This window comes from Mobula birostris, chromosome 8 (assembly GCF_030028105.1).
Source record: "Mobula birostris isolate sMobBir1 chromosome 8, sMobBir1.hap1, whole genome shotgun sequence".
NCBI lineage: Eukaryota > Metazoa > Chordata > Chondrichthyes > Myliobatiformes > Myliobatidae > Mobula > Mobula birostris.
This window is the reverse complement of record NC_092377.1, coordinates 165266531-165286865: the sequence shown is the minus strand read 5'-3', so window position 1 is coordinate 165286865 and position 20335 is coordinate 165266531. Positions and strand designations below refer to the sequence as shown.

At 44.0% G+C, this 20335-nt stretch overlaps 1 protein-coding gene across 14 annotated transcripts in view; it reads right to left on the bottom strand.

Moving 5' to 3' along the window:
- The window catches only part of LOC140201933 (myoferlin-like), a 229319-nt gene extending 209686 nt beyond the window's left edge, over positions 1 to 19633 (bottom strand). For all 14 annotated transcript variants that reach the window (XR_011886991.1, XM_072266755.1, XM_072266762.1 and 11 more), the window contains exons 1-5: positions 19430 to 19633; positions 8445 to 8500; positions 7112 to 7203; positions 6043 to 6151; positions 598 to 661 (exon numbers count right to left, since the gene is read on the bottom strand). Coding sequence is in view for 13 of the 14 variants with exons in the window: in XM_072266755.1 (XP_072122856.1) it covers positions 598 to 661; positions 6043 to 6151; positions 7112 to 7203; positions 8445 to 8500; positions 19430 to 19502 (394 nt within the window). In the remaining variant the exon portion in view is untranslated. The remainder of the gene's footprint in view (positions 1 to 597; positions 662 to 6042; positions 6152 to 7111; positions 7204 to 8444; positions 8501 to 19429) is intronic.
- Positions 19634 to 20335: the final 702 nt, after the last annotated feature.

The following is a 20335-nucleotide window of genomic DNA, read 5'->3' as shown; positions in this document are numbered from 1 at the left end:
TTTTCTTCCCACAGAAGTGGTCAGACCCACTGAATATTTCCAGCATCTGCAGTTTTGCAATTTTCACCATGAGCATGGTTTCAGGAAAAGGAATGAGTCATTTAACACTGAGATGAAGTTCTTCCCTCTGAGGATTGTGAATCTTTGGAACTCCCAAGATTGCTGAGGAGGCTTACTCACCTAATGCATTCAAGGCAAAATTAAATCAGCTTAGTCTTGAACTTTAATGGAATCACAGGGTTTTGGGGACCAGGCAGCAGAGTAGAAAGAGGTTAAGATCAGCTGTGACTTTACTGCAGACGGCAACAGACCTTTCACCCTGGGCAGAATTTGAAATTAAGTCTGGGATCTTTCTTTACCTCTCCTGGCAGTTTCAAGAGTTAACATGTTAGCACATGCCAGAGAGTGTACTAACTCACTGATCTAATTATCCTCCTACTTAGAAGCTGAAACTAAGGGTCTGAAATAAATAGATTTTCTATACACAACATTTAAAGGCCTCGTGCATTTTTGTAGAACCTTTCACAATCTCACAGTGCTTTATAAGTGTGGTTACTATTGTTCAACTCAAAATTCATTATCAAATACCTCACTTACCATCCTGCTTTTCTCTTTTATTAGCTGTGGGTGCATCATAGAATATATCAAAGCTTATTGTGTTCTAGAAAAGGGAGATGAAAATCAGATAAATTTGCAGCAGCAGTATCTCCATTTAGTTCCTCCCCGCCCCCAGCAACCACTTGCATAGACAAGAACAGTGACCACTTTCCACCTTGCATTTCAAAACTGAGTAGCCTATTGATATTCATCCACTGAGGACTTCACATGAATTTCCTCTTGACTTCAGAAACCCTTGTTGAAGGTACATCAGCAATCTGATGTGATACCTTCCACTTATCTAGATGTGTCTAACTCCATCAACGCTCACAAAGTTCAACTGTGAGCAACCGACCACCTACCTGATCTGCACTCCCTCTTTCTATATAAACATAAGTGCTATGTGTACATCTACAAAATATGTTGCAGAAATTTACGTTACTTTTCTGACATCTTCTCCCAATCCTAGAATATCTGGATTTGTACAAATGCTATGAATACCAGCAACTGCTGATTTGTCAACAAGTCACCACTGTTCTTCATCATTCAAAATCCTTAGCTATGGAATAAGATACCCAATCTGCTTTTTATAGAGCCAGAGAAGAGAAACAGATACTTTGGACCTCCAAGAAGCAAGCTCCCTATGCTACTAATCCTACACTTTTCCAATTTATTCCCTCCACATTCCCATTAATTCTCCTTCAGATTCTGCCATTCATCTAGAGCCAATCATCCTACCAATTAACAAAAATGCGAACTCCACAAAGACAGAACTGGAAATAGGATTGAATTAGAGTTGTAAGAGTGCAAGGCAGCAGCTCCCACCAGAAATTATGGTGAAAGTATCATCAACATTACAGAAGTTCACCACCATCATAACAGATAGGCAATAAATCCACAATCTGCCAGCACCAGCCAATGTAAGAGTTATGAATCACAAACATGAAAAAGTCTGCAGATGCTGGAAATCTAAAGCAATGCACAAAAAATGCTGGAGGAACTCAGCAAGTCAGGCAGCATCCATGGAAATAAATAGTTGACTTTTCAGGCTGAGACCCTTCTTCAGGACTGGAAAAAAAAGAGCTTAGGTCTTCATTTGCTCTTAATAGGAGTGTGAGACAGCAGTATTGAGATTATCCATCTTGATTTATATCAGTGCATTAGGACTGTAGTTTTAGCCCAGCACAGTGGCGCAGCTTGTAGAGGTGCTGAATCACATCTCCAGCAATCCATGTTCAATCCTGGCATTCGTCTGCATGAAGTCTGTGATCTTACAGGCTTCCTGCAGATAATCCAATTTCCTTTCACAATGTGCAGGTTGGCAGGGTAATAGGCAAATGTGGTTTCCCCCACTGTAGGAAGCTTGTAGAACAGTGGAGAGAATAAAATGGGATTATTGTAGAACTAATTCAGATGGGTGCTTGATGGTTGACTTGAGTATGTGGGCCAAAGAGCCTGTTTCCATGCTGTATGAGTACATGACCCTAAATTCTAAACCCAATGTAAAAAGTACAAGTCTGTTTTCACTGAATATGGAAAAAAGTAAACAAGGAAAGTACCAGCAATCATGATTTAAAAAACATTGAATTTCAACTTTGCCATGCTCCATCCCATATTTATAGAAACATAGAAAACCTACAGCACAATACAGGCCCTTCGGCCCACAAAGCTGTGCCAAACATGACCTTACCTGAGAAATTACCTAGGGTTACCCGTAGCCCTCTATTTTTCTAAGCTCCATGTACCTGTCCAGGAGTCTCTTAAAAGACCCTATTGTATCCGCCTCCACCACCATCACCGGTGGCCATTCCACACTCTCACCACTCTCTGCGTAAAAAACTTACCCCTGACTTCTCCTGTGTACCTACTTCCAAGCACCTTAAAACTGTGCCCTCTCGTGCTAGCCATTTCAGCCCTGGGAAAAAGCCTCTGACAATCCACACGATCAATGCCCCTCATCATCTTGTACACCTCTATCAGATCACCTCTCATCCTCCGTCGCTCCAAGGAGAAAAGGCTGAGTTCACTCAACCTATTCTCATAACGCATGCTCCCCAAATCAGGCAACATCCTTGTAAATCTCCTCTGCACACTTCCTATAGTTTCCACATTCTTCCCTCTAGTGAGGCAACCAGAACTGAGCACAATACCGTTCACCAGCAACTTTGATGTGTGTTACTCCATTTATGGAGCAGGCAAAAGAGGGAAAGGAGCATGTGTCCCATTTTTTTTGACTGGGACCTCTGGATCTTTGTAACTGAGGGCCACACCAGAAAGTAAGAGCTTTCTGCCAGGCTTTCCTGAACGAAATTGTGTTGACGATGACAGACTGTGCTTACACAACTATTTGCAGACAGTGGTATGCCCTGAAACAGACTGCATACTTCAATTGGCCACGATATGTCAAACTTCAATACAGGCAGCCCCCAAATTACACAAGGATTCCTGAGAATTCCCCATAAGTCAATTTCTCTGTGAGTCAGAAACGTCCATTTTCTATAGCTACCCACATTGTAATGCTCTACACTCACTTGCTACAATTCTTTTACTTCATCAAAAATTCATATTTACATTACTGTACCTATAATTAAACTAATGGAATATATACTATAATGAGTCATTAATAAATACCACAAAATAGTTTCATTATCACTACCTCGGTAAAAAAGTATGGGAAAACCTTTGCAAAGTTAGGCTTACATAAATTAGATCATCTGTAACCCAGAGCCCCTGTAATTCCAAATGCACCACAACTGCTGATGTCAGCTGTGATTCTCAAAATTCTCAAACAGCACTTCACATAGAGATAAGCAGAAACTCAATAAAAGACAGAGACACCCAGCCAGACATATGCCTACACTTAGGTAGGCAAACACACAGTCAGGCTTGTACCTACTCATACCCAATAGCCAGTCAAGCACAGAAACAAGCATCCACATATACTCACAGGTAGGCAGACACTCACAACCTTATCCCCTCCCCAATCATTCTTAGAGAAATACAGGCACATATACAGAATCAATTAGGCAAGCACATCCCCAGAGCATTCTGAAACAATATGTCCCTTTTGTCTGGTTCAGAAAATAGCAGGGATCCCTCTAGAGCTGAACCAAGCTAGAATGAGGGAGACGCAAGAGGCTGTACACACTGGAATCTGTGCAAAAAAAAATGCTGGAGGAACCCAGTGGTTCAAACAGCATCTGTGGAGTGAGAGGATTTGGCAGTGTTTCGAGTTAAGACCCTGTACCAGGATTGAAGGTGTAGGGGGGGAAGACGATGGCCTAGCAGTTAGTGTAACACTATTACAGTGCCAGCAACGCGGGTTCAATTCCTGCTGCCATCTGAAGGAGTCCATATGTTCTCCGTGACCTAGTGAGTTCCTTCCAGGTGCTCCAGTTTCGTCTCATATTCCAAAGACCTATGGGTTAGAAGGTTAATTGGTCTCTTGGGTGCCAGTGGGCCAATGCTGGCTCACTGGACCGGTAGGGCCTATAATATTCCCCAGGTTGCTCCACGAGGCAAGGGAAGAGATTGCTCAGCCTCTGGCTAGGATCTTTATGTCCTCGTTGTCCACGGAAATGGTACCAGAGGATTGGAGGGAGGCGAATGTTGTCCCCTTGTTCAAAAAAGGTAGTAGGAATAGTCCGGTTAATTATAGACCAGTGAGCCTTACATCTGTGGTGGGAAAGCTGTTGGAAAACATTCTTAGAGATAGGATCTATGGACATTTAGAGAATCATGGTCTGATCAGAGACAGTCAGCATGGCTTTGTGAAGGGCAGATCATGTCTAACAAGCCTGATAGAGTTCTTTGAGGAGGTGACCAGGCATATGGATGAGGGTAGTGCAGTGGATGTGATCTATATGGATTTTAGTAAGGCATTTGACAAGGTTCCACACGGTAGGCTTATTCAGAAAGTCAGAAGGCATGGGATCCAAGGAAGTTTGGCCAGGTGGATTCTGAATTGGCTTGCCTGCAGAAGGCAGGGGGTCGTGGTGGAGGGAGTACATTCAGATTGGAGGATTGTGACTAATGGTTTCTCACAAGGATCTGTTCTGGGACCTCTACTTTTTGTGATTTTTATTAACAACCTGGATGTGGGGGTAGAAGGGTGGGTTGGCAAGTTTGCAGACGACACAAAGGTTGGTGGTGTTGTAGATAGTGTAGAGGATTGTCGAAGATTGCAGAGGGACATTGATAGGATGCAGGAGTGGGCTGAGAAGTGGCAGATGGAGTTCAACCTGGAGAAGTGTGAGGTGGTACACTTTGGAAGGACAAACTCCAAGGCAGAGTACAAAGTAAATGGCGGGATACTTGGTAGTATGGAGGAGCAGAGGGATCTGGGGGTACATGTCCACAGATCCCTGAAAGTTGCCTCACAGGTAGAAAGGGTACAGGTGTCCCCCGCTTTTTGAACACTCGCTTTACGAAACCTCACTGTTACGAAAGACCTACATTAGTACCCTGTTTTTGCTAACAGACGGTGTTTTCACTGTTACGAAAAAATCAGCGCGCGATAAAAGGCAGCACGCGCCCCGAGCAGCCGCTCCTCCCCCAGATTTGGAATTGCATTCTCACCGGCATTGCTTAAACACGTGCCTGTGAGCAGCCATTTGGAAGATGAGTTCTATGGTATCGGAAAAGCCTGAAAGAGCTCGTAAGGGTGTTACACTTAGCGTAAAACTAGACATAATTAAGCGTTTGGATCGTGGTGAACGAAGTTAGGCCTAAGTGAGTTTGGCTTGTGGAAGTTGACGAAGATGATGTTGAAGAGGTTTTGGCATCCCATGACCAAGAACTGATAGATGAAGAGCTGATGCAATTGGAAGAGGAAAGGATAACAATCGAAACTGAATGAGTAATGATAAAGTACGACATTAATTTTGAAAGGGTACGTCGGTTTAGGGGATATTTGCAGGATGGTTTGAGTGCTTACAAAGAACTGTATGATAGAAAAATGCGCAAGGCTCAGCAGTCAAGCAAGCCTTCCACATCAGCCACAGCAGACGACGAACCTCGACCTTCGACATCGAGACAGGCAGTCATAGGAGAAGATGAGCTGCCTGCTCTAATGGAAACAGACGGCGAGATGACATCCCAGTGTCCCACCACCTCAACACCCAGGCCGCGGACAGATACCGATCCGCGAAGCGTGCAGCAATAGCCGGAGGCACACAGCACATCTTTAAGAAAAAAGCCGAAATAAACATGCTAATTAATTAGGTGCCGCCCGACACATAATTGTTGGCCCAGATCAGAGGCGATGCAATAGTCCTGACGAAGGGTCTCGGCCTGAAACGTCGACTGCACCTCTTCCTACAGATGCTGCCTGGCCTGCTGCGTTCACCAGCAACTTTGATGTGAGCCTTTATCAGGAGCCAACCTGCAAGCAAGAGAAGACAAATGAACGGGATTTGGTGCAGGTTTGGATACAGACAGCATTACCTTAGTTTTTTGCTTGTTTTTATCCACCAGAGGAATTTGGTTGAAGGACAAAATTTTGCTCTTCTCCACAACTAGATTTCCAAGCCGGACAATAGTGGAACCAACAAGCCTGAGAAAAACAATCAAAATAAATAAATAAAACTACTGCTGAACATGTCAGTCCTTCTACTTTTACAACCTGCTGCAGTAGGCAAACTCAACTTTTACTTTAAAAGGTGGTGGCAACATGGCTATAATGCTGTACATAGAAAAGATGCCTTCTCGCCATCTCCACTCAGTGGCCACTTTATTTGGTACACCTGTACAGCTGTTTGTTAATGCAGATATCTAATCAGCCAATCATGTGGCAGCAACTCAAAGTATAAAAGCATACAGACATGGTCAATAAGTTCAGTTGTTGTTCAGACCAAACATTAGAATGAGGAAGAAATGTGATCTAAATGACTTTGACCCTGGAATGATTGTTGGTGTCAGACATGATGTTCTGGGTATCTCAGAAACTACTGATCTCCTGGGATTTTCACACACAATAGTCTCTAGAGTTTATAAAGAATGGTGCAAAAACAAAAATCATCCAATGAGCAGCAATTCTGTGGGCAAAAATGTCCTGTTAATGGAATGTCAGAGAATGGCTAGACTGGTCCAAGCTGACAGGAAGACGATGGTAACTCAAATAACCATGCATTACAACAGTGGTGTGCAAAAGAGCATCTCTGAATTTGTAACATGTCGAACCTTGAAATGTCTGGGCTAAGCAGCGGAAGACCACAAATATACACTCAGGGCCATTTTATTAGATGGAAGAGATACCTCATGAAGTAGGTAGAGTGTATGCTTCCATTTTGCCACGTCACTTTACTGAACTCTCCCCTTTGCTGATCAATTTGGAAGCTGATTTACTTTTATATTTCCTGGGTTTACATCTAATCATTACTCAGTTGCTCTAGCACGTAGTGATGACATGACCACAATGGCTGTTTGCAGGGTCCCCTGTCTCAGATTATATTATATTGTAGACTGCTGGCTCAAGAGCCAAACAACAGTTCCTCAAATTGTAGAACAATGTTACCTGCCCTTTCCACGTTTGCCGGATTCTTTCAGATGAATCTGCAGAGAGGATTTTGCATCTAAAGGATTTCCCTTCAAATTAAAGTTCAGTCTCTGATAAAAAGAGAAAAAAAGAGGGTTGATCACAATTTTTTTCAAACTTAATATTAAATGGCTGTCTTCCCTCATCTCTCTCACCTGTCCATGTCACTCTGCACTACGCTCTTCCCTTTACTTCACCTTGCAATGCCACTACTCCCATTTACAGCCAACACTTTAACCCTTCTTCTTTCACTCTGCACACTCTATATCACCCATTACTGCAAAATATCCATCCCAACACTCACCATCAAGTGCACGCATCCTTTTTTCACCCAGTGTTATTGCATTCTCCCTCCTCTTCTCAACATATATTGGGCATCACTTGTCCTCATCCACACCTATATTACAGTATTCTCCTACCCAGTTGCAAAGTATACCAAATACCTTTTCCCTTCACTGCATCAGAACTTCACACCAGTGCCTGAACATAACCTCATTCAATTGACCACACGTCGATAGAAGTTGTCCTGTGCCATTCGTATCCAATTTTCCCTGATTAAAACAGCCCCACCCCTCCATATGCCACCCATATAACCAGGACTTGCTCTCACCCACTATGATCACTGGTCATTTGTATCAGTGATAAGAACTTATCAAGGCTAGGCAAAGTTTATTATGCATGTTAACTAAAACTTCTCAAATGATAGCAGAAGATGGCAGATATTTTTTGGTGATTTATGATTATAAGACCATAAGATATGGGAGTAGAATTAGGCTGCTTAGCCCATCGAGTCTGCTCCACCATTTTATCATGGTTGATCTACTTTTCCTCTCAGCCCCAATATCCTGCCTTCTCCCTGTATCCCTTCATGCCCTGACCAATCAAGAAACTATTAACCTCTGCCTTAAATACAAGTAAAGACTTGATCTCCACAGCCGCCTGTGGCAACAAATTCTACAGATTCACCACTCTGGCTAAAAAAATTTCTCCTCATCTTCGAAAGCCCCTATTTTCTGAGGTTGTGTTCTTGGGTCCCAGGCTCTCCCTCCGTTGGAAACATCCTCTCCACATACACTCTAACAAGGCCTTTCACCATTCGATAGGTTTCAATTAGGTCACCCCTCATTCTTCTGAATCCCAGAGAATACAGACCTAGAGACATCATACACTCTTCATATGACAAGCTGTTCGATCCTGGGGTTACACCTGATGACTATACCATAAGTAATGGACCTTTTGCATGTGTGTGGGTACAGCTTTAAACTCTCAAACTATGTGGAGCTTCATATCGTGATATTGCCTTTCCACTTACATCATCCCATTGCACATTCTGATCTTCTTCTGATAAGCCTGTTCTCTTCTTATTTCCTAGAAAGTAAGTTACAGTGAGTTGATGTTACTTGCAACTCATAATTCCATCACACTCCTGGTTTATGAATGATTGGCAAGGGTTGGGATATCAGGCTGTGACTAACTCACAACAGAAACCTAGCTTCTGACTTGGTTTTGCATCTATAGCATTAGCATGTCCAGTACATTCAGGTTTCAAGTCTGATGTAATGAACATAGAAATCTACTGCACATTACAGACCCTTTGGCCCACAATGTTGTGCCGACCATGTAACCTACTCTAGAAACTGCATAGAATTTCCCTACTGGAGAGCCCTCTATTTTTCTAAGCTCCATGTACGTATCCAAAAATCTCTTATAAAACTCTACTGTATCCACCTCTACCACTGTCCTGGCACTACATTCCACACACCCACCACTCTCTGTGTAAAAAAACTTACCTCTGACATCTCCCCTGAACCTACTTCCAAGCACCTTAAAATGATGCCCGCTATGTCAGCATTTCAGCCTTCGGAACAAGCCTCTGGCTATCCACACAATCAATGCCTCTCACCATCTTACGCACCTCTATCAGATCATCTCTCATCCTCCGTCGCTCCAGGGAGAAAAGGCCAAGTTCATTCAGCCTATTCTCAGAAGGCATACTCTCCAATACAGGCAACATCCTTGTAAATCTCCTCTGCACTCTCTCTATAGTGTCCGCATCCTTCCTGTAATGAGGTGACCAGAACTGAACACAGTACTCCAAGTGGGGTCTTATATAGCTGAACATTACCTCACGGCCCTTGAACTCAATCCCATGGTTCATCATACGTCTTCTTAACAACCGTGTCAACCTGCGCAGGACCACAAGATCTCTCTGATCCTCCACAATGCCAAGAGTCTTACCATTAATATTATATTCTGTCTATAAATCTGACCTACCAAAATGAACTACTTCACACTTAACCAGGTTGAACTTCATCTGCCACTTCTCAGCCCAGTTCTACATCCTATCGATGTCCCGCTGTAACCTCTGACAACCCTCTGGACCATTCACAACACCCCCAACTTTTGTCTCATCAGCAAACTTACTAACCCACCTTTCTACTTCCTCATCCAAGTCGTTTATAAGAATCACAAAGAGGAACACCACTGGTCACCGACCTCCATGCAGAATACCAACCATCTACAACCACCATTTGCCTTCTGTGGGCAAGTCAATTCTGGAACCACAAAGCAAGGTCTCTTTGGATCTCATGCCTCATTACTTTCTGAATGAGCCTCGCATGGGGAACCTTATCAAATGCCTTAATGAAATCCATATATACTACATCCACTGCTCTACCTTCATCAATGTGTTTAGGTATATCCTCAAAAAATTCAATCAGGTTCATAGGGCACAACCTGCCCTTGACAAAGCCATGCTGACTATCCCTAATCAGATTATGTCTTTCCAAATGCTCATAAATCCTGCTTCTCAGAATCTTCTCCAATAACTTGCCCACGACTGAAGTAACACTCACTGGTCTATAATTTCCTGGGTTATCTCTACTCCCTTTCTTGAGAAAGGGAACAACATTTGCAACCCTCTAATCCTCCGGTACTTCTCCCATCCCTATTGAGAATGCAAAGGTCATCGCCAGAGGCTCAGCAATCTCCTCCCTTGCTTCCCACAGTAGCCTGTGGTATATCTCATCCAGATCCAGCGACTTATCTAACTTAATGCTTTTCAAAAGCTCCAGTACATCCACTTCCTTAATGTCTGTATGCTCAAGTGTTTCAGTCCGCTGTAAGTCATCCCCACAATTGCCAAGGTCCTTTTCCCTGGTGAATACTGAAGCAAAATATTAAGTACCTCCGCTACCTCCTCCGACTCCATGCACACATTTCCACTATTGCACCTGATTGGTCCTATTCTTACACAGCTCATTCTCTTGCTCTTCACATACTTGTAGAATGCCTTGGGGTTTTCCTTAATCCTGCTCACCAAGGCCTTCTCATAGTCCCTTCTAGCCCTCCCAATTTCATTCTTAAGCTCCTTCCTGGCAACTTGTAATTTTCTAGAGTTCTAACAGTACCTAGTTTCTTGAACCTTTCGTAAGCTTTTCTTTTCTTAATTAAATTTTCTACATCCTTTGTACACCATGGTTCTTTTACCCTACCATCCTTTCCCTGCCTCATTGGAACATAACTATGCAGAACGCCATGCAGATATTCCCTGAACATTTGCCACATTTCTGCCGTGCATTTCCCCGAGAACATCTGCTCCCAAGTCTCTGCCAAATAGCATCATATTTCCCCCACCCCACTTAAATGTTTTCCAAATTAAGTTAGATTATGAGAACACTCAGTCCTCTTTTATTGTCATTTAGAAATGCATACATGGAGTGATATCACAGAAAACAGGACAAACCAAAGACTAACACTGACAGAACCACATAATTATAACATATAGTTACAGCAGTGCAAAGCAATACCATAATTTGATGAAGAACAAACCATGGGCACAGTAAACAAAGTCTCAAAAGTCCCCGAGTCGATTGACTCCTGAGTCCCCGATAGCAGGCAGCAAAATGGAGAGACTCCCTGCCATAAACCTCCAAGCACAGTCAACTTGCCGATGCCTTGGAAGCAGCCGACCACAGCCGACACTGAGTCCATCCATCCGAAAACTTTGAGCTTCCGACCAGCCTCTCTGATACAGCCTCCCGAGCGCCATCCTCTGCCGAGCACCTTTGACCTCGCCCCAGCTGCTGAAACACGCAAAGCTGAGGATTTCGGGGCCTTCTGCTCCGGAGATTCCGGTTTCCACACAGTAGCAGTGGCAGCAAAGCGGGCATTTCAGAAGTTTTCCAGATGTTCCTCCATACTCTCACGTCCATCTCCATCAAATCAGAATTGTGCACGATCCCCTACTTGACAGATAACAGACATCACCACTGAAGTGGCCGCGCACCTCTAAATGATAAGTCTAAAGTCTAAATGATAAGACTTTCAGAATCTACATATCATTGGCAAATTAACTGTGGTAACAGCTAAGTGAGAGTTGATTGGCATGAAGAAAAAGGAGCCCACATATTCTAGGTTTGAATGGGGATAAAGCAAATTACCGGGGGGGGGGGCACAGATTCATAAGTAACTAAATGTATTTGCACAAGTTAACATGAGAATTAAAAATGCACTAGATATAATTTCTACAAGGACACAATTCAAAAAGCAAGCAAGCGATGAACAGAGCAATGTTTACTTGAGAATGAAAAATTTATATTTAATTCTGTCTTCAAAGATGTATAAAATATACAGGAACTTCAGGAAATGCAAGACAGATTTACAGAGGTGCAACTAGGAAAACCCCAGTAGGCAGGCACTTCACTTTTTAGAAAACGCAAGTTGAGAGATAGCCCGAGAATGAACATTAAGAACACTTAATTGAATAGAGAGACATCTTCACATGTGTGGGAGTCTAAAAATCAGACAGACGATCAACAATAAATCTATTGTGAAATTTAGGGTAAACCTCTTGACTTAGTTGCTGGTATGAATGTGGAATTCAACACAACAGAAAATAGTGCACCACAAGAATTGGCAAAGATGTATTAATGGAAATCTAAGAAGCAGAGGAAAATGGGTACACTGGCAGGTTGTTTATATAGAAACACAAAAGAGATCTTGAGGTTTTATTCTCATTGCACCTTGAAGACCCTGGAAATCTGTTTAAATCAGGAAACAGAAAGCAATAGAAAAGGAGGTGATTCCCAGAAATAGCTGAGGAGGAATGTAACTGAGCTAATGCTGCAGTGTTCACAACCATTTATCACCAAATTCACAGTCTGTATTTATATCTACCACGTCAGTGGGTTCACAGTGCAATTACACGTATCATAGGGTTACTTCTCCAGATGGTCTACATTATACCAATTTACTTCAGAACATAAAAACTAGGAACAGGAGTAGACCATCTGACTCATCGAGCCTGCTCCGCTGTTCAGTAAGATCATGCCTAATCTGGCCTTGGACTCAATTCCACTTACCTGCCTTTTCCCCATAATCCTTAATTCCTTGATATGCAAAAATCCACATAACTGTGTCTTAAGCATATTTAATAAGGAAGCCTCTACACTTTGCTGGGCAGAGAATTCCACAGATTCACACTACTCTTTGGGAAAATGTAATTTCTCCTATCTCTATACCAGATCTATTCCCCAAATCTTGAGGCTATTTGTACAAAGGTTGTTTCCACAGGTGTAACAAGGGGAGTTCTTTTTTTTTTTAAATCAATGACTATAAATACTAAGTAGTCACCAATTCATTTTCTTCAACTAAAACTGTCAGAATATAGAACTTACTACTTCAGGAAACAAGCCAACTGAATGGGGTAAATGCAACACAAAGATAGGTAAATGAACACACAGTTGAGAAAGGAACAGGATACACTGCACTGAATCATATAAGTACATTACAAACAGAAAAGCTATTCATCCCCTCATGCCCACAACAGTCAGTCACTTAAATTGCTCTGTCTTCCCAGCTCTTTCCCCAAAGCCTTGTGGGTCATAACGTGCTCTTGCATGTGCTTTTTAAACATCTCTCCCTCCTTCACTCTTTCTGGCAATGATGTCCAAACTCCCTGAAAACCTGTCTACCAATTCTCTGCCCCTGACTACTGAACACTCGCTGTTTATTAGTAAGTAAGGTGAAAAGAAAGTGGACCAATTGCCAACAGGCTGGTTTCAGTGCTGTAAATAAAAAGGAAATGGCTGTGAGTTGAAATCTGATTTTGGTCTCTTCAGTGTCTGGCCAAGAAAAACACAGCCACAAGTCTGTAAGCTGCAGTTAGCAAGCACCACAGAAACAACAGAAATACATCATTTTGCCACATCCAAACTCTGGTTTCTTGTGTGTGGATGATATAAGAATCAGGGATGTTGATGGGAAATAAGTCGAGGAAGAGGACCTGATAGAAGTGTTCCCAGAGCTGACATGCCCTCAATGAGCCTCCAGGGTCATAATAAAAATGAGATACATTCTTGATAAGCAATGGAGTGAAAGATAACAGGGATAGACAGGAATGTAAAATTGAGGCAACATTCAGGACAGCCATGATCTTATTCAATGGGGAGCTTCAAGTCAGAGTTACTCCTTATTCATTAATGTCATATATCATCCATCAGCATACAGACTGAGCCTAACTCTCCCACCAAACCCATTTCTTACACTGGATTCTCTTACAGAGACTGGCATTAAAGGGAGTTTGTGTTGGCTTGTGCTCACCAAGATTTCAAGCAGGCAGTTTGGACAGGGGAGTGGGAGTGGGAAGGGGAGGGGAGACTAAAAAAAAACCCTCTCAATTGCTTGAAGTTTTAAGACCACTACATAAAAAATGGTCCCTGACTTAAAATTCACATCCCTTCACTCCAGAACCAGAAATTAGCTTTTCCACTGCAAAACTTCATGAAAATTAATACAATGGATACCATGGTGCAGAGATGCAGAGGGACTTAGGAGTCTTCATACAAGGCTCCCAGGTTAATTTACAGGTTGAGTCTGTGATAAAGAAGGCAATGTTGGCATTTATTTCAAGGGGAATCGACTTATTAAAGCAAGGAAATAATGCTGAACCTTTATAAGATACTAGTCAGGCCGCACCTGGAGTATTGTCAACAATGTTGGACCTCATATATCAGAAAGAATGTGTTGTCATTGCAGAGAGTCCAGAGGAGGTTCGTGAGGATGATTTTGGGAATGAAGGAGTTAACATATGAGGAGCGTTTGGCAGCTTTGGGCCTGTACTCACTGGAATTTAGAAGAATGTGAGGGTGGGGGGGGGGGGGGAGGACTCTCATTGAAACTTCCCGAATATTTAAAAGACTAGATAGGATGGATGAGAAGACGATGTTTCCTGTGGTGGGGATATCCAGAACTAGAAAGCACAGCCTCAAAATTGAGGGGCGACCCTTTTGAACAGAGGTAAGGAGGGTTTTTTTTTAGAAAGAGAGCACTAAATCTGTGGAATGCTCTGCCACAGTCTGCGGTAGAGGCCAAGTCCGTGTGTATATTCAGGGCGGAAGTTGACTGTTTCCTGTTTGGTCAGAGCATCAAAGAATATGGCGAGAAGGCAGGTATATGGGGTTGAGTGGGATCCGGGATCAGCCATGATGGAATGGCGGAGAAGACTCGGTGGGCTGAATGGCCTAATTTTGCTCCTCTGTCTGATAGGCTAAATGATCAGAAGCTGAATAGACTTCTTGGTCTTATTTTAAAACTGACTTGTAGCTCACTACACACCAATGTTTTAAGCAGAGATTTGATGGATGATGCTGGGATAGGATGGCTTGAGTTAAGATATGCTGAGGTTGTTTTCTCTGGATCAGGGGTTCCCCACTTTTTTTTTATGCCATGGACACCTATCATTAACCAAGGGGACCATGGACCCCAGATTCAGAAGCCCTGCTCCAGAGCACAGGAAGCTGAGAGATGATTCAGCTTTCTTATGTCCCTCAAGATTTAATATAAGAGAGTCTAAAACTAGGGCGCATAGATTTAAGGTGAGAAGTGAAAGATTTAAAGAGGATCGACAAGTTATTCCCTCAAAGATAGTGGAGGGAAAATTTGTCAAGTATTTGACAACCACAGTGAATGGTAGGGCACTGTGGAATGTGGTAGAACAAAGGGATCTGGGAATACAGGTAAATAATTCATCAAGAGTCGTGTCACAGGTAGATAGTGTCATAAAGAATGCTTTTGGCACAATGGCATTCATAAATAGAGTACAGAAGATGGGATGTTATATTGAAGTTGTAGAAGACATTGAAAGGCTAATTTGAAGTATTGTGTGCAGTTTTGGTTAGCTACCTACAGAAAAGATGAAAGTAAGGTTGAAAGAGTACAGAGAAAATTTACAAAGATGGTGCTGGGGCTGATGGATCCAAGTTATAAGGAAAGATTGAATAAGTTAGAGCTTTAGTCTCTAGAAAATAGAAGACAGGGGAGATTTGATAGAGGTATGCAAAATTATGAGGGGTATAAATAGGGTAAATACAAGTAGGCTTTTTCCACTGAGATTGGGTGGGACTACAACTAGAGGTCATTGGTAAGGGACAAAAGGAGAAATATTTAAAGGGGACATGAGGGGAAACTTCTTCATTCTCAGGGTCATTAAAGTGTGGAACAAGCTGCCAGCACAAGTGGTTCATGCAAACTCTATTTCAATGTTTTAAGAGAAGTTTGGATACATACATAGAAAGCAGGGGTATGGAGGGCTATGGACTGGGTGCAGGTCAATGGAACTCGGCATGCACTATATAGGCCAAAGAACTCGTTTCTGTGCTGTTCTTTTCTATGACTCTATGTCCCCTTTAAATGTTTTGTTTTAAATGTTGTAATTGTTTCCACTTCACCACTTGCTTGGGGCAGCTTGTTCCATATGGCCACCCAACACAGACAGATGGGTACATGGAAGAAACTGTCCAGAGGAAGTAGCGGTGATGGGAACAATTACAATGTTTAGCAAACCCCTGGATAGGCGAGCGTTGCAAGGAGATAGGTCACAGGTAGGCAAATCAGTTGGAAACAAGGGCCTTGTTTTTGTGATGTATAATTCTACAATGCTAAATCTCAAGCAATTATGGTTAATCTTTTCAAACCTTGTAACAACATGATGGCCTCTGTCTTTGAAGATTCTAAAGTGAGACAGGGTGGAAGGAATTATATATAGTTAAAAAACTTTGCAAAAGAAATGTGTCTTGTTTAAACTTCTATTTTCTCAGAAACACTTCACAGTTGTAAATGATTGGGAAGACTAGGAATAAGTTAACTACACAAAAAAGGTGTCCTTCTGCCAAAGATTTTGCTTGAAACACATCCAAGGATCACATCAATGTATTATCCGCATTGTCAACCCGCATTACCCCATCTCCCTGCTCAAATGATCTTTAACTATTCTCTATAACACCAATCCAACACCCTTCAAGATACTACAACGCAGAAAATAAAACTACATCAGAGGAACTAATTTAAAAGGATGAAGCAGGTTTGCACTGCATGGAAATATTTGAGATAGTAGTTGAAGACTGAGAGAATTATTTTTCCGCATAAATTTATACTAAGTATTTCTATGCAATTTGCCAAGTGCCATGTCTGCCTTGTGATTAGCATTCCAATACTTTACTTACAATAATTTGTATTTACAATATAGGTGCCTAAAGTAAAATATCATCACTTTTATGAAGGAATCTATTAAGAGAATGGAATGTGTTGGTTTGGGGATGTTGTGACAGTGAACGAAGCCACTGGAGAGACGCAGCTGGTTGATATAAAAGTGTTTATTCGGCACACACAAGCTGACAACCTTTGGAGTCACTCGACAGAGAGGCTCCCTGACCCAACATTACAGCATAGTTTTATATGTTAAAGAACAAAGGTAACACAAGACAATTTCTAATGTTATGATGCACTGATAATGCTTCTTTTTTTGAAAATAATTTTTCAAAAACTGCGATTTTCACAGCAACACACTCAATCTAAATGCTAATTACTGCTGTCTCTGAGATGCATTCATGCATATGCAGACATCTCAGGTCATTGGGGTGTTTCCTGGTTTGCAATCAACCTCAGTCCGCAGCTCCAGGAAGATCACTGTTCCGAGCTGCGTTTCAAATTCAATCCACAATCAGATCAGAAGACTGGTTGCTGCTGAAATTAATGTTTGCTATATTCCAAAACTCCAGAATATGCCCTAACAGGGATCAACCAAGAGAGGCTAAAAGTGAATAAAAGTGTTAAGCAGGGCAAAGTACAGGGCCAGAGGGAAAACTAAAAACAGTAACCACAACTTGACCTAATGGCCGTCTTGCACCACTCAAAAGCAAAAGTGGCAAAAGTGAAAGGATGGACTGATGCAGGATGATGTGTGGAGACAGGTTAACAAGAGTGATGCAGGCAGATGGATTACTAAGCATAATAGAGAGAGCAGGGATTGCAAAGATGTCATCAGGGTAGTGGGGAAAGATGTCATCAGGGAGCGGGGAGTGATGAGGGTGACGTGGGGAGTGATGAGGGGAGTAGGGAGTGATGAAGGCGATGTGGGGAATGATGGGAGTGATGTCAGGAGTGCTGAGGACGATGTGAGAGCAGTAATATCGGGTGATGAGGGCGATGTGAGAGCTGCCGGGACAGGTGTAGAGAGAAGTACTGAGAGTGGCGTGGTGAGTGGGGACTGATGTTGGCGATGTCAGGAGCAATGGGGGTGATGTGAGCAGTAATATCAGGAGTGATGAGAGCGATGTGAGCGGTAATGTTGGGAGTGATGGGGGGTGATGTGAGAACTGCCAGGACCGATGTAGAGAGAGTGGCATGGCGAGTGGGGAGTGATGGGGGCAATGTGAGCTATAATATCAGTAGTGGAGTAATGGGGGCGATGTGAGCGGTAATGTCGGGAGTGATGAGGGCAACGTGAGCGGTAATATCAGGAGTGATGGGGGCGATGTGAGCAGTAACATCGGGAGTGATGGGGGCGATGTGAGCGGTAATATCAGGAGTGATGGGGGCGATGTGAGCAGTAACATCGGGAGTGATGGGGGCGATGTGAGCGGTAACATCGGGAGTGATGGGGGCGATGTGAGCAGTAACATCGGGAGTGATGGGGGCGATATGAGAGCTGCCGAGACCGATTAAGAGAGAAGGGCTACTGAGAGCGGCGTGGCGAGAGGGGAGTGATGTTGGCGATGTGTGCGGTAATGTCGGGAGTGATGGGGGGTGATGTGAGAACTGCCAGGACCGATGTAGAGAGAGTGGCATGGCGAGTGGGGAGTGATGGGGGCAATGTGAGCTGTAATATCAGTAGTGGAGTAATGGGGGCGATGTGAGCGGTAATATCGGGAGTGATGAGGGCGATATGAGCGGTAATATCAGGAGTGATGGGGGCAATGTGAGCTGTAATATCAGTAGTGGAGTAATGAGGGCAACGTGAGCAGTAACATCGGGAGTGATGGGGGCAATGTGAGCTGTAATATCAGTAGTGGAGTAATGGGGGCGATGTGAGCGGTAATATCAGGAGTGATGGGGGCAATGTGAGCTGTAATATCAGTAGTGGAGTAATGGGGGCGATGTGAGCGGTAATATCGGGAGTGATGGGGGCGATGTGAGCTGTAATATCAGTAGTGGAGTAATGAGGGCGATGTGAGCAGTAACATCGGGAGTGATGGGGGCGATGTGAGCGGTAATATCAGGAGTGATGGGGGCAATGTGAGCTGTAATATCAGTAGTGGAGTAATGGGGGCGATGTGAGCGGTAATATCGGGAGTGATGGGGGCGATGTGAGCGGTAATATCGGGAGTGATGGGGGCGATGTGAGCTGTAATATCGGGAGTGATGGGGGCGATGTGAGCAGTAACATCGGGAGTGATGAGGGCAACGTGAGCAGTAACATCGGGAGTGATGGGGGCGATGTGAGCAGTAATATCGGGAGTGATGGGGGCGATGTGAGCAGTAACATCGGGAGTGATGAGGGCAACGTGAGCAGTAACATCGGGAGTGATGGGGGCGATGTGAGCGGTAATATCGGGAGTGATGGGGGCGATGTGAGCAGTAACATCGGGAGTGATGAGGGCAACGTGAGCAGTAACATCGGGAGTGATGGGGGCGATGTGAGCGGTAATATCGGGAGTGATGGGGGCGATGTGAGCGGTAATATCGGGAGTGATGGGGGCGATGTGAGCGGTAATATCGGGAGTGATGGGGGCGATGTGAGCAGTAACATCGGGAGTGATGAGGGCAACGTGAGCAGTAACATCGGGAGTGATGGGGGCGATGTGAGCAGTAACATCGGGAGTGATGGGGGCGATATGAGAGCTGCCGGGACCGATTAAGAGAGAAGGGCTACTGAGAGCGGCGTGGCGAGAGGGGAGTGATGTTGGCGATGTGTGAACCCGGCATACTTTCTCACCTCCCCCCCCCCATCTCCCTTACCTCTGAACAGCACAGAGACGTAGAGGCGGGATCTCTGGACACTAAAGGCGGACAGCCCGCCGACCTGGATCATCTTCGGCTACCCGCCGCGCCCCTCCCTCCAGCCGTTTCCATTTCTCTCGGTCGGCGGCCGGTAGCCGAACGGCCGCCCAGGCCACGCGGCGACGCCCGCTAACGGTCACCGCCGAATCAGGTGGCAAACTCCACGTGACCTAGACGGCCGGGGCCACGGCCGCCAATTGGGACGCACGTAGATGCGGGCGACGCGATTTCGTCATGTGTGATGTCATTTGGCGGGCTTGGGTCCACAAAGATCAGTTAGGTGAGAGCAGGAGCGGATGACGGAATTGGCCGGGGTTTCAAAGGTACATTTAATGTCAGAGAAACGTATACGATATACATCTTGAAATGTTTTTTTTCCCGCAACTATCCACGATAACAGAGGAGTGCCCCCAAAGAATGAATGACGGTTAAATGTTAGAACCCCACAACTCCCCCTCCCACGCGTAAGCAGCAACAAGGCCACGATCCTCTCTCCCCCACCTGCAAAAAGAAGCATCTGCACCCTCCACCGAGCACTCGAGCGTGCAGCAAAGCAACAGCAAAGACAGACTTGCAGTACCCCAAAGGCTACTCATACATCCGGTATTTGACATACCACAGGCTCCCTCTCTCCCTAATAAGGGAGAAAGGGACGTCCCTGTTTCACAGCGAGAGGGGAGACATAACAAACAACTCGCTGATTTATTATGTTAAAAATCTGTTGTATCAGTTTTTCTGAGCTTTGTGTCCAGAGATCTCAGGTCTATGAGCACATAGCCAGAGACCTTCCAACTTCCACAACACACTGTTCTCCTGCCAGGACACCGACCGTCGATACGCCCATCTCCAGAGCCACGAGATCCT